The 14,871-nt window shown below is 40.5% G+C and overlaps 1 protein-coding gene across 1 annotated transcript in view; it reads left to right on the top strand.

Annotated features, from left to right (window-relative positions):
• ZNF804B (zinc finger protein 804B) overlaps window positions 1–14,871 on the top strand; it is a 233,376-nt gene that overhangs the window by 194,614 nt on the left and 23,891 nt on the right. The window contains exon 2 of the mRNA XM_057432746.1: window positions 7,319–7,462. Within this exon, the coding sequence (XP_057288729.1) occupies window positions 7,319–7,462 (144 nt within the window). The remainder of the gene's footprint in view (window positions 1–7,318; window positions 7,463–14,871) is intronic.

The raw sequence follows: 14,871 nt of genomic DNA, 5'->3' as shown, positions 1-14,871 counted from the left end.
ATTGTTGACTTTCATTTAATTTTTTTTCCACTCTAACCCTCTGGACCTTTTCCATTGCATTTGTGTTTACTCAGCTATTCACAAACTAGTACTGGTGAATACAATTTCCTCCTCCAAAGTGCAGCACTTGACACACATCTTAAGTTTTATCTGGCTGATTTCAGACCATATCTCAAGATTGTTAATGGTAATTTTGAATCTTGTTCCTGGTCCCTAAAACATTTGTATGCCCTATGCTGTTGATTAGTATCATTCATAGATTTCATACATAATCACAGTTCATTTTGTCATCTAAGTCACTAACGAAAATGTACTTCAAATTCTTAGAGGTAGAATATAATTCTGCAGCTTATTCATGTGCTTATATTTGTCTTTGTTCTCCTTTGACCTCTAGTTTGAGAATCCCCAAGAGGCACCACAGTAGTTGCATCAGTATTTAATACTTGCACTCAAATCTAATCTGGTTCACAGAATTATATTTAAGTTATCAAACTCTAACAACTCTGATTGCTTGTGTCCCCAAAGGGGCAGTAGTGTGTCACTTGGCATGCTGCATTAATGTGAGAGAGTTGTTCTGTCTCTAATTTTGTATTCCAATTTAGAAATAGATGACCAAAAGTGGGCTAATGATGTTCTATTTTTCTTGTGTTTTATTTATAAGCATGATGCATTTACTCCACTATGTTTGTAGAAATCCATAGGTTTATAGAAAACTGCCTCTGAAAGTTTTACTGTACTAAGTGACCTACTTTTCACCTTAGTCCATTTGAACATAGCAGATATATTTGCCGTCAGTTACCGAGGCAGGCAATAAGGTATTGTTTTGTCTACATCAGCATACTTTAATGGCCATGCAGTCTATTTAATATCTCTTACAGACTCTGGATCTAATAAATGATTTCTAATTGACTAGGTGTCAGTGGCAACATTCTAGAAAACTCAGTTACACAGGATGTTTCATTGATTTTCCCTATATTAGAAAATTAAATGTCAGATACCATTAATTGCATTCTCACAATAAGAAGCATACTGCAAAAGTAGCTGCTAAGTGAAAGTACTTTCAGCCTTACATGCAACAGAAGTATTCTTTTTAAATTAATCCAATATATGAACAATTATTACAGTTATGTGCCTTTGTGGGTCAAAGTGATGTAAATTTAATTACAATCCATAATACGGAACCATTTTGCAGGCTTATACAGTCAGCATCTAGCAACATAGAGGGTGGTTAACCCATGATTTCTAGTTCTTACCTATGATGACTGCATCATCCCTGACATCAGCTTGCACTTACTCTTGTCCTTGGCTCAAATACAGAACTGCTAATTTATGCTGTCTTACAAATATAAACGTTTACTCAGGCTATATGTCATTAGTAAGTAGTGTATGATCCAGAATAAAGTTTATGAGACTGTGATACACATATTCATTACCATTGGTGGTCCCCAGGTCAAAATACATTGGTGCATCTTTCCTGTTTTCATTTGTTTGCACTGGCATAGTCAGATGTTCACAATCACATATGTTTTCTACAGATGTAATTCTACAGGTTTTGTTTCATGTGATCACATTTATTATACCAGAATTGACCACCAGTCTCTATAGTCCTAGAGAAAGTATATTAGCAGTCTGGATGTGAAAATTAATTTAACTATGCACAATTTACTGTACTGGTAGTACTTATGCCTTTGAAGGGAAAGAAAAATCCATGACCTCTCCAAAGTATGTGAGGTAGCATTCAATTTCCCTGCATCTGATCGATAAGCAAGCAGGAAATTATATCTTTTGCCATGGTAGACAAGCATAATTAAGCAATAAGGGAATGGAGGTAGTTGTGATTATCTTAGGATGCACCTGGGAGCTGCCTTGTTGCTATTTAAAACATCTTTATGCTAAGAGAACTGTATTAATTTCTGCTGAGAAAGATAAAGTTGGCAGTGTAGAATGCTCACGAGAAGCAGTTTCAGTTGTGCTTCACAAGAGTAATATGGTGTCTTCACCCCAAACAATTAGGCTTCTCCTTCAGTGTAAGCAAAGATAGAGCAGGCTGTAAACATTTAATGGACAGTTCAGACCTGGGGAGAAAAAAGAATAAGGCATAACCAAAAAAAAAAACCAATTATGCTTGGGCAGGTTTATAGAAAAGCGCAAAACTTATATTTTTACCAGTTTAGAAATAAAATACGTTGTCCCCCAATGCTTGACTTCCAGGGAAGACATCTCTGCATAATTAATACTATTGCGTTCACATTCTAATTTATGCATTTTAATTATACCAAAGGCCTGCTGAATAATTAATGCTAACAAAACAATGGGTCTGAAACATAAGATGAAAGGTATCACTTTTTAATAGGCTTTTTAGATTTAAATAACTAATGAAAGCTATTTAACTATTTGATTGCAAGAACATTTCCCCCAGTCAAGTACTAACAACCATTATTGAGCAGCTTCTCAAGTGGAGAAATGCCAGCTCAGGCCACCTGTTTTCACAATTGGCTAATCTGAGTACACCACAGTATGCTAACCTACTGAGCAGTGTGCATGCAGGAAAGAGATTTATTTGGATGTTTGCCCTGCCCTGTGGGAGGGACTGACATGTCATTGGCATCATCTGTAAGATGTAAAATCAAAATTCCAGGCAGAAAATTCCTCTTTGACCTCCTGTCTTCAAGCAGGTCAGTTCATGCAAGTTTCATGGGGAGATTTAGACTTGAATATAAAGAAATACATTATAGAATTTATTATCTCTGTGTTCAGCAATCTAAGAATTAAAGATGTAGGCCATGTTAGTAATTTAGAGCCTTGCAGTGGTTGATGGAGAGAGCACTTCTGGAGAGTTTCATCTCATACTAAAATAGGTTTTTGAAATAGATGGGATTAATAACCATTTGGCACTGGCTATCACTTTTCTATTTTTCACAGAGGAAGCTTAGGATACTGTCCTAGACTATATACCTAACTTCTAGACAGTCTAGTATAGGTGAAGTTAATCTCACTAGCAATGGCAGCCTCTAAACTACTGTGTGAGAAAAACCTCACACTGACCTGAGGGCATAAAGTCCAAGCCAGAGCAGAAAGACTGGCAACATAGGGCTCTCCAAAGCAATTGTGTCACACTGGCAACCAGCACCTCTGCTGCTTGGTCAAGTCTCAGGCTTGAAACATGTGACACTCATTAAGAAAGTCCTTTCATCCCTGAGAGGCTCAAAATGTCCGTTCATGTTGATCTGCTGTGCCCAAGGCTTGCCTTGACCCTGGAGTGTTTCCTGAAGCAATGCTACACAGCATGATGTGCTAAGAGCATTGTCTCGTGGATGTTCAGTATGTTTTGGGTTTGGTGTACTCTGAGTGTATTTTTTGTCACGCAAAGGGTGCTGAAAGTGTGTAGACAGCGGACAACACTGACTACATAGCATGGAAAGTTTGGTAGCTTAAAGTACCCATTTCTTCAGGTGAATAAAATGGTACAACAAATGATGAATTACTCCAATTCCTGTCAATATATTACATAAACTCAAGTAATATCAACTTGTCAATATGAATATAAATGGGGGACACCTCACACTAAACAATATCACTCTGTCCAACCTGGTCTTGAACACTGCCAGGGATGGAGCATTCACAACCTCCCTGGGCAACCTATTCCAGTGCCTCACAGGAAAGAATTTACTCCTTATATCCAATCTAAACTTCCCCTGTTTAAGTTTGAACCCATTACCCTTTGTCCTGTCACTACAGTCCCTGATGAAGAGTCCATCCCCAGCATCCCCATAGGCCCCCTTCAGATACTGGAAGGCTGCTCTGAGGTCTCCATGCAGCCTTCTCTTCTCCAGGTTGAACAGCCCCAGCTTTCTCAGCCTATCTACACACGGGAGGTGCTCCAGTCCCCTGATCATCCCTGTGGCCCTTCTCTGGACTTGTTCCAACAGCTCCATGTCCTTTTTATGTTGAGGACACCAGAACTGCACACAATACTTCAAGTGAGGTCTCACAAGAGCACAGGAGAGGGGCAGGATCACCTCCTTTGACCTGCTGGTCACGCTCCTTTTGATGCAGCTCAGGATATGGTTTGTCTCTGGGCTGTGAGCGCACACTGAAGCCGGCTCATGTTAAGTTTCTCATTGACCAACACCCCCAACTCCTTCTCTGCAGAGCTGCTCTGAATCTCTTCTCTGCCCAACCTGTAGCTGTGCCTGGGATTGTTCCAACCCAGGTAGAGGACCTTGCACTTGGCATGGTTAAACTTCATCAGGTTGGCATCAGCCCACCTCACAAGCGTGTTGAGATCCCTCTGGATGGCATTCCTTCCCTCCAGCATATCAACCAAACCACACAGCTTGGTGTCATTGGCAAACTTGCTGAGAGTGCACTCAATCCCACTGTCCATGTCAGCGACAAAGATGTTGAACAAGACCGGTCCCAACACTGATTCCTGAGGGACACCACTTGTTACTGGTCTCCAGCCGGACATTGAGCCATTGACCACAACTCTATGTGTGTGGCCATCCACCCAGTTCTTTATCCACTGAGTGGTCCATCCATCACATTGATGTCTCTCCAATTTAGAGACAAGGATGTCATGTGGGACAGTGTTGAACGCTTTACACAAGTCCAGGTAGATGACATCAGCTGCTCTACCCCTGTCCATCATTTCTGTAGCCCCATCACAGAAGGCCACCAAATTGGTCAGGCAGGATTTCCCCTTAGTGAAGCCATGCTGGCCGTCAGCAAGCACCTTGTTGATTTTCATGTGCCTTAGCATGCCTTCCAGGAGAATCTGCTCCAAGATTTTGCCAGGCACAGAGGTGAGACTGACTGGTCTACAATTCCCTGGGTCATCCATTTTCTCTTTCTTGAAAATGGGGGTTATATTTCCCTTTTTCCAGTCATCAGGAATTTCACCTGACTACCACGATTTCCCAGATATGACGGCCAGTGGCTTAGCAACTTCATTTCCCAGCTCCTTCACGAGCTGCGGATGGATCTCATCAGGTCCCATGGACTTGTGCACGCTCAGGTTCTTAAGATGGTCTCGAACCAGATCCTCTCCTACAGTGGGCCCAAGGTCTTCATTCTCACAGTCCCTGCATCTGCTTTCCAAGACTTGGGTGGTTTGGTCAGAGCCTTTGCCAGTGAAGACCGAGGCAAAGAAGTCATTCAGAACTTCAGCCTTCTCCAAATCCTGCGTAGCCAGTTCTCCTGAGAGCTTCCTGAGGGGGCCTACATTCTCCCTAATGTGTTTTTTATTTGCTATGTACCTGTAGAATCACTTCCTGTTATCCTTAATATCCCTAGCCAAGTTTAATTCTAACTGGGCCTTAGCTTTCCTAACGTGGTCCCTAGCTTCCCAGACAACATCCCTGTACTCTTCCCATGCTGCCTGTCCTCGCTTCCACCTTTTATAAGCCTCTTTTTTTCATTTGAATTTTCCTCAGCAGCTCCTTATCCATCCAAGGAGGTCTCCTGGGCCTCCTGCTGCACTTCCTTCTAGTTGGGATGCAACACTCCTGAGCTTGTAGCAGGTGATCCTTGAATATCAACCAAGAGTCTTGGGCCCCCCTGCCCTCTAGGGCTATATCCCGTGGAACCTTACTAAGCAGGTTCCTGAAGAGGCCAAAGTCTGCTCTCTTGAAGTCCAGGGCAGTGAGCTTGCTGCACGCTCTTCTCACTGTCCTGAGGATCTCAAATTCGACCATCTTGTGATTGTTGCATCCAAGGCTGCCCTGGAGCATCCCATTTCCAACCAGCCCTTCCCTGTTGGTGAGCACGAGGTCAAGCATGGCACCTCTCTTTGTCAGCTCCTCTATTACTTGCAGAAGGAAGTTGTCTTCCACACAATCGAGGAACCTCCTGGATTGCTTGTGCCAGGCCATACCGTCGTTCCAACAGATGTCAGGGTGGTTGAAGTCACCCATGAGAACAAGGGCAGCACCCTTTTAACCAGTTATTAACCTGGCCAATCCTCCTAGCTTTTTTTAGGTCCTCCCCTGCATCCTGGAGAATTAACGAAAAGACCACCTGAGCTCCAGAGCCCCTAACCACCTCCCCCAGGGCTCTGTAGTCCTTCTTTATGTTCCCCAGGCTACTACTATCTATGTCCCTAGCACCCACATGTATTACCAGGAGTGGGTCTTAGTAAGTCCGTGGGACTTACTAGAGCAGGCAGCCTCTCTGCCACATCCCTGATCCGTGCCCCCGGTAGGCAACACAGCTCCCTTGATACAGTGTCTGGACGGCAGACAAGTGCTTCTGTCCCTTTCAAAGTAGAGTCCCCTACTACTACGACCCGCCGCTTTTTCCTGGCAGCACCAGTAGAGATCTTTAGCAGTGCATCAGCCGGATCTTTCTGGCGCGAGTGCGTTTCCTCATTAGCCCCCTGCAGGACAGCAAAGTGGTTCTGGGTGGAGACAACAGATTTAGGGGGAAGTCCCTTGCTTTTGATTGTCCTTTTCCTCCTTTTTTTGTTGTTTTTGGGGGTTTGTTTGGTTTTTTTTTGTTGTTTTCTTTTTGTCATTAATTCCCAGCTTCCCAGGTTAACGGCCTCCTTCTTTCCTTCATCAGCTAGAGGGGAAGCTTGAGGCCCCTGCACAGTTTGGGCCGCGAGCAAGCATTCTGCTTACTCTCAGCTTCTCTGCCATCTCGCAGCCTATTAACAGCATCCCGGAGCTCAGCCCCTGCTGCAGGAGGACCTCCACCAGGGAGCACCGAGTGCAGCCCTGCCCATTGTGCACCCTCCCCTCACCAGACCGGTGCAGGCACTCTCTGCACCCCGAGCTCTGCACTGCAGCCTCCCCTCTCACCGGCTCTGTCTGGGTGCCTGTGCTGGCCACCGCCGGGGCAGCCAGAGCAGAGCGCCCAAACTGGGCCCTGATCATACGCCGAGCGCTCACCATCCCGCTCGCCTGCCCGCGCAAACTCCCTCACCGCGCTCCCTGGGGCAGGTTTTTACCCACTCAGGGCTGGTGCCGCTGCTTCAGGCTCCGCCCCCTGTGAGTCAGCTGCTCGCTCTCGTCAGCTGAGCTGCCGGCTCGTGGGCAGGTCCTGTCGAGGACTTGAGGCTCCCTCGGTGGCTCTTGTCGCTCTGAATTGAGGCTCCTGGACGCTGATCTCCCCCCCGCTCCGGTGTTGAAGGCATCCTCTCTCGAGCTACTCACCTCAGCAATTGACCGCAGTTTAAGACCAAAATCTCTTTAGCATGGACAGGATGATCTAGCAACCCTAGTCAGTCTAGTAGTTTTAATGTGGATGACAAAGTAGCTGCTGAAGCACAAGCTCGCCATCACCAGCAAAATGTCTCCCTCTCCTTCTGCCTTTTCAGGACTATGCTGAGAAGGAGAAGGCTGCAGCCAAGGCTCTGGAGGATGTGAAGGCTAACTTCTACTGTGAACTATGTGACAAGCAGTACCACAAACACCAGGAATTTGACAACCACATCAATTCTTACGACCACGCTCACAAGCAGGTAAACCTAACAAATGTCCATGCATGTTCAGCAGTCCACCTTCCTTTCTTATTGATTGTGGGAGGTTTCTAAATTCACTCAAGGAGAAGACAATTCATCTTTTGATGTTTTCAACTTTAACATGCTATTTTTCATTAAACTAAAATTTAAAATACTCATTGTTTTAATCTTCACAATTTCTGACTGAAAGATCTCCATCTGTATTTTTAGACAGGTGTTCGATACCAATATTCACACTGAATTTGATATCTTTAAATGTGGAATTAGTGGTACGCTAAAGGGAAGGGGAAGGCTCACTTCCTCAAAATCCAGGTCCCTCTTGGATGCTGAGGGCATGTGACCATGCTGTTTCAAGCAGTTTGTGCTGTTTCAAGGACAGAAGAACAGTTTATTTTTTTAAAAAAAGCATATGTTTCTGAAGATGAAATCTATTTCTCATCATGTTTCTCGGGGTGGAATAAGTTTTTCCTTGCATGCAGAAAGCAACATAAAATAATAGCTGCTATTGAACAACAAAGTATTGGATTCCTGAGAAAAGATAGTACATGCTAATTACCTTTGGTTTTTTTATGAATTTCATCAGGTCTGTATGCGGTAGGTATATTCTACCCATATATGCCTATTAGCTGTCCTGCATCCTAGTTTTACTCTAGCAAAGAAAACCATATTTCAGTTGTCATTCTAGACAGAAATGTAATTAATTCACATAAACAATTCAGAATTCAAAGATATTGGTTTGCAAAGTTCAGGAATGAACATTTCTGAACCTCTGATGTGACAGGCCATATATGATAAGCTAACATGTAGGAAGTTAGAACATGTAACTAGATTCCATAGATGTGTTCTTCTGTGTCTCTGGTAGTGCTTACATTGCACAGCTCAAGTTCCCACATATTGTGTGCATTCCAGTTACGAGAGTATTAGTGTCTTCTGGATGATCACACTTCTGGGTGCACAGGGGTCAGGAGCTACCTTACAAATATGTGAATCACCTAGAAGTTGCAAGTATTTCTGAAAGAGGATTAAACATAATAAATATTAAGTAAAACCAACAGTGAGAAAGGTAAAAGTCCTTACTCTCTCACTGCAAGCAGTTTTGTTGTCTTTTGCAGTACTACAGAGGATGTAAATCAGCCTGGAATTCTCTGCACGCATCCATCACAGCACTGCATTAACAAACTGCTGAGCACATGCTCACCCAACATGCTAAACCATCTTGCTGAACTCAAGCATCCCAGATTCAGCTATTTTAATGTGTATTAAGGAGACTCTTTTGGCCCATCACTCCCAAACCACAGCTAGATTCGTCTAATGTATTTATGTATTAAATCAAAAGCAATTATTCACATCACCATTTCATTAACTAATCCATAAAAATGGATATAATAATGCAAGACAAATGCTTTTCCCGATCCTAAACATGTGACTCTAATCCCTATAAATCCTCATTTGCTGCACAATGAATTTTTTTCACCCTTCAGCTGTTTTTTTAACTCGTCAGAAATGCATCTGAACTCAAATGGATCTGTTTGTGCCCTTCCCTCTTCACACAGTTCCACTGCAAGTGCAGTTTGTGCAAAATAAAACAGCCTGCTTGATACACCTTCTATGACTGAATTGTTGGGCGGGGAAGGTTTTTTCAGCTTTATGTCTTAAAAGGGAGTGTTTAAGCAATAAAATTCTTTTTAATTTTTTAGGTAAATTTAGTGCTTTAAAAGCTGCCAGGCATAGTACTGCGAACTAAAATTCTACATGGAAATGCACGATGCACATAGAATATCAATTGGCAGTACAAGCTCACCCCATCCTGCCCTTTCAGATGTAGTTCAGAAGCTCAGTTAGCACAGGATTAGATAGCTACCCTCCTGATGTGATGTGGCAATTCAGTCTTTTCTCACTTCTCACTTCCTGACACCTCAGCCAAGTCTGGAATCAGTGGTAGTTTGCCTCCAGGAATAATGTGGATGTGCCCTTTTCTCTGACTTTTATAGTCAGAAGAGTCTTTATTCTTCTTATTTTTATCAGAGTAATCTTCAAAATAAAACAGTTAATTTATGGTTTCCTGTGAGTTTAGTTAGCTTAGTTTAAAATGTTTGTTCTGGGAGGGATAGTAGCCACCAGAAAAGCTTTTTTCCTCTCTTTCTTCTAAGGTACATTTTCTGTTTCCCAGCAGAAATTTGAGGGTACCTTTAGTTTATGCACGGAATGTTCTAAATATCATTCTTGTAATGGGGAGTAAATTAAAATGAGAGACTCTATATTTCAGTAACAATACAGTGTAGTCCTCCCATGTGTATTCCTATTTAGATGCTACTGCTTTAGAATTTGTACTAAAGTGGCAATGCAGTTTAGAGAAGATACAAAGGCAGAAAAAAGGATATTGTATGGAGTACTTTGTTGTAAGTCTTTTGTTTCTTTTTCAGAGGAAACAGATTTTATTCAAAGAATTTTGACTCTAATCTCACAATATTATGGTTTTATAAAATTATTTTTGTGATCCATTTTCTTATCTATGATTTCAACCCATTGTTGAAGCAGATAGTAGTCTTGGACCTAGCAGTTGGCACACCAGCCATTGCCTTCCCCGGCCTCAGAAGACTGCAAAATGTTATGGTGACAATCTGTCCATGTTTTCATAAATGGCCTTTCTGCTGTGTTAGAAATATGCAGAGAGACTTTCTCTCTCTGGCTGCTACATAAATTAGTACTTATATCTATGAAAATATTATGTAGGTATGTTACATATATACCCATATATACATCCAGAGAAAACAGTGACAGAACACCAGAGATCTCCCCTGCCTGTGTCTTTGTAATCTTCTAACACTGTAATGATTCTGGAGGTGTCTAATATTATTTACATATTTTTTTAGTAATATTGTCTGAGTATCAAGCAGCTTTTATTTCTTTGGTTGTCTTGACACCAATAGTCTTAATTAATGTTGCCAACATCTTTCCTGACACACTACTCTCTATATAGTTTTCCACTAATATTACATATTATTGGAAACTAATTTTTTTTCAGTGCAAGGCTGGATAAAGTGAACTCAGAAAATCTGGTGAGTGGAAGGCTGCACTCCCACCCTGCTGTACCTGAGTTCTCACTTGTTAATCCTGATACTTGACAAGGCTGGGGCACCAATGTGGGTGGCTTTCCTGGGACTTAAATTTTCATCACTGTAACGCCCTGTGTGTAAATGTCTCATTGGCCCAGCACATACCAGCTAACCCACTTGAAATCAACAGCTTTTTTGCCTTATGTTTTTTCTTTCCTGTGGGATCTGTGATTTTATAAAGTCCTGGACAGCAGTTCACAGGCAGTAGCAGATTTGATAAGTCTGCAGTATGTCGCATCAAGCATCAAGGTGAACAATGCTTACTATCGCTTGCTCGCCATGTTCTCTGCAATAGAAATTAACTGCATCACAACTGATTATGTTGGCTCTGTCAAAACTGTCTGAACACTGAAAATGACAAAGGTCCTTGTGTGAATCTGTTAAAAAGTAATTAGTATATAGGTAATATGGTGACTGCCTGAAAATTCAGTATTTGTGGACGTATGTTACATGCTAAGCTGAAAATAAAACGGAAATATAGATTCTTTTAATGCGGTTATTAAGTTACATTCATCTATAAAAGGAAACCAAACTTGAGCAGAGATGTTTATTTGGTTAATGTTATTAAATTGAATCTTTAAATACCTCCAGGTCATGCATAGCATTCATCTATTCAGTTAATGTCAAAGTAGTTGGAGCTCAATTTTTGTATAAATAATCCTTAGCAATCAGCAAGGCTTTTAGATGTTAGCAAAGGAGAAAATCACAAATCTGTTCCATGTACTGCAATATAATAAATGTGATGATAATAATAGTAATAATAGAAATGAGCAGTGAAGAAAAACAAGACTGTATTGCCATCTTGGGGTTTCTGATGACAAAACAGGTCTTTTAGTTTTGTTGTCAAAATTTAGTTGTACAGTTAAATATATCACATTCTCTCCTATGAAAAAAAAATCTGAATTTTAGTAGGTGAACAGAAGTTTCAGTCAACACTAGTTCACATGCATGTACTAAGGATATATACTTATATCTTGGTATTAAAATCCATGCATACTAGTACTTGGTTGTTTTTTTTTTCATGAAAGTCTGATTTAGTGTGTACAGCTATGGGCACTTTCCATTAAGCCTTTATGGTACTTGTGGATTTAAAGTCTAATTCAGGCAGAGATTTACCTCCTGTTAAACATCAAATCTAGCAAATGTGCTTACATTTTAGCTAGTGTTGCCTCTGCCACCTAGAAAATGCATAGATAAGTGAACGCAGAGAAAGCTCCAGGAATGAGCATGATGCTGAGATCTTGTTTGTTCATATTTGGAGTGGTTTTTACAGCAGCTGCATGTTTATTGGAGGAAAAGTAAGTCCCATTTTTTTGCTCTAAGGTGTACCTCTCCTATTACCCAAACAATTTTCATTTGGAAGAAAGGAAACTGGACTGGTAATATCTGAGAAATTTCGCCTTGGGATCTGGGCAAACAGCAACACCAAGAAACCTTCTGCACAAAGTATTATATATTTAGGTGTAAGAGCAGTAATCAAACTCCTCAAACAGAAAGGGCTACCCCAGCATGAATGTCCCCTACTATGAGTGCATGTATAGTCCCTGCTTTTTTCCCTTGATATATAGATGGAATCAGTGTACTGCTTATACTCCCACATCGACAAGGCTAACATCCTTCCCTGCAGCCCCTGCTTTTGTTTTAATGCCTCAGGACGCTGCCTGGTTAGGAAAGGCCTGCTTTTTTAGGGCCAGGTTTTGCACATGAGGTTCGTACTCCCTGTGGCCTCCTCAGAAAATAACCTGAATGGCAGAAGACCTCAGCATTTCTTGCTCTCATTTCATCTTTAGTTAAGAGGTGCTGTCTGCAGCCATCAACATTCTGCTCCTTTAACCAAAAAATTTAATAAAATGTTCACATTTGTCACATCACTAATAAGAAAGCCAGAGCCAGATTTGTATTAAAAGAAAAAGACTCAAGCAAGAGAAACAGTGATATATTAGATCCCCTAAAAAGCTGGTTTATAAGTGGGCTTGAGGTGATACAGGAATTTTCTATGAATAGTAGTTATTGTCCTCCTATTTTTAGATACAGATAGATTGCTATGCTCAAAAGCAGCTATCACATACACAAATTGCTGTGTATGCAATTTGGAGGTGTAAAATTTGGCACAGTTCTGAAAACAACTGTGAGTTTTCTAAGATATATACCTATAAGTAGACCCACAAAAATAAAACAAAATATTCAAATGCATAAAATGAAGGATGCTGAGATGTTTTAGAAGAGAGGGGGTTTAGAGATTAAGGTTATTACTTACTAGTTTTTTTCCATCTTCAGAACATTTACCGTAAGTATCTCTAATCAGATTAGATGCTTCTGACACATAAACGAAAACACCAAAAGTATGATTCAATATGGTCAGAAGGTTCTCAGATTTTTTTCCACAAAATATTCTTTAATTTCAGTGACATGCCCATTTATTTTTAGCTTTAGGCAAATCTATTACCCATTTATGTTTTAACTATGACCATCAGACATTGATTTAGAATGATCATCTGTGCTTGCATATCCCTTGTCAGACACTTCCATTTCATCACAACATTTAATTTCACTTGAATTTTTGGGGTGTTAATGCTGAGGAATTCTTAACTGTTATTTTATTTGTTATTCTACAATACACATACCAAATTAATTTTCCCTACTCTTTCCTTTTAAAAACATCTTTCTCTTCCTTTGGAAACAGTATACTCTATATTTCTGGCATAAGTCTTATTTTCTTTCATGTAAAATCCAAAGCTAAAAGAAAAGAATTCATGTCTATAGTCTATCAATATCTTTTTGCCTTAAAGACACACTGGTCTCTTGCTCATTCTGAAACCAGTGATTTTCTTATTGTTGCTTATGCCTATGCCATTTGTTACTTTCCCTAATTTCTGTTATAGCTCCACAGTTTCATAGCTTTTCACCATACATGGATTTTGTAATGTCTGCTCTTGTTCATAGTCCTCAAAATTACTTCTACTCTGACTGTAACTTCCCAAAGAGCAGGTTTTTGATAATTTATTACTGAATAGTTTTCATTCTCTCACACTGCCTTTCCCATAATTAATTTTAAAGATCCTTCTCCTTCTTTCAAAATTTATTCTTGTGAATTCACTCCTTTTGCTCATACCTTTTGTTCCTAATTTAGTTTTATTACAAACTAAATTACCTCATGGTTTGTACTAGAATGTTAGATACAGAACTGGCTGTGATGCTTATAATTAAGGTTTCCAAACACTTTATAAGGCCCAAGTTTCTGTTGCTCTCAGAGGTTGGGCTGGAATTTTCTTTGTGGATCTCAAGCTTTAGTAAATTACAGTAAAGATACATAGTATCTGCAAAGTCAAGAGTAAAGAAGTGATAAAGCACCAGAATCAATGCTGTTTGGACAAGCTAATCTGATACTTTTAGCTGTCTACCCTTTAATAAAATCTTTAATCTCAGGTTGCATGTTGTTTTCCCTGATAAGAACTCTCTCATTCAGTACTGAAGATGGACCAAACTTGAGGAATGAATCCATTTTGTGCAGGGGATTTAGCTGTTGGCTGCAAAAGAACTGGTGATGTGAAATGAGGGAGAAACAGAAGTGATTTAGGGAAGTAATTGTGGGAATAAGTGTAATGGACAGAGAGGCAGAAATTGCAAGAACAGAAAGCCATGGAATTATCACTTTAACATTAGAAGACAATGAAAGGTGCGTACAAGAAAGGGAGGAAAATGAGCTACGAGTGCAAGGACCTGAAGAAGTAATCCCTTAAGGGGAAATACCAGGATTAAGCACAGGAGGAGACTGTCACTGTCAGCCACTTAAAGCCAACAATGCCTAGACCATTCCTCTTAATGCTGAGGAACTGAGTGTATCAACCAGATTCTAAATTAAAATCACATTTCACAACTTTGATTCTTTTAACAAGAATACATCAGGTATTATATAGGCACAAAATGTTGCATCGAAAATAATACAGAGGACTTACACAACACAAAATATGTCTGGGGTCTGAAAAAAAGCAAAGAATTAAGTGTATAATTCTGTTGCTCATATACAATTCCATCTTTTATCACTGAGATAAGACCAAAATTTTCTTGGCCCGAATGCTTCTTTGCGTTATTTAGAAATGGAACAATCTTGGTTTTCTAAAAGCATGTTTGCATGACAGAGCTGTGTTTCAAAGTACCTGCCATCCAGCATCGTTGAAATTCTGCAGTAGCATTTCAGTGAAATAGATGATCAGGTTGTGTCACATCACAGAAACTAGTCCAAGTGAAACTAAACTGAAACAATACAGGATGACATCAGCATTTAAGCAAAGT

Source organism: Pezoporus wallicus, unplaced genomic scaffold (genome assembly GCF_028554395.1).
Source record: "Pezoporus wallicus isolate ANWC-B61680 ecotype Strahan unplaced genomic scaffold, APGP_CSIRO_Pwel_v1 scaffold_2584, whole genome shotgun sequence".
Classification (NCBI taxonomy): domain Eukaryota; kingdom Metazoa; phylum Chordata; class Aves; order Psittaciformes; family Psittacidae; genus Pezoporus; species Pezoporus wallicus.
The sequence above is the reverse complement of the archived record's forward strand: the minus strand, read 5'-3'. Positions and strand labels throughout refer to the sequence as shown.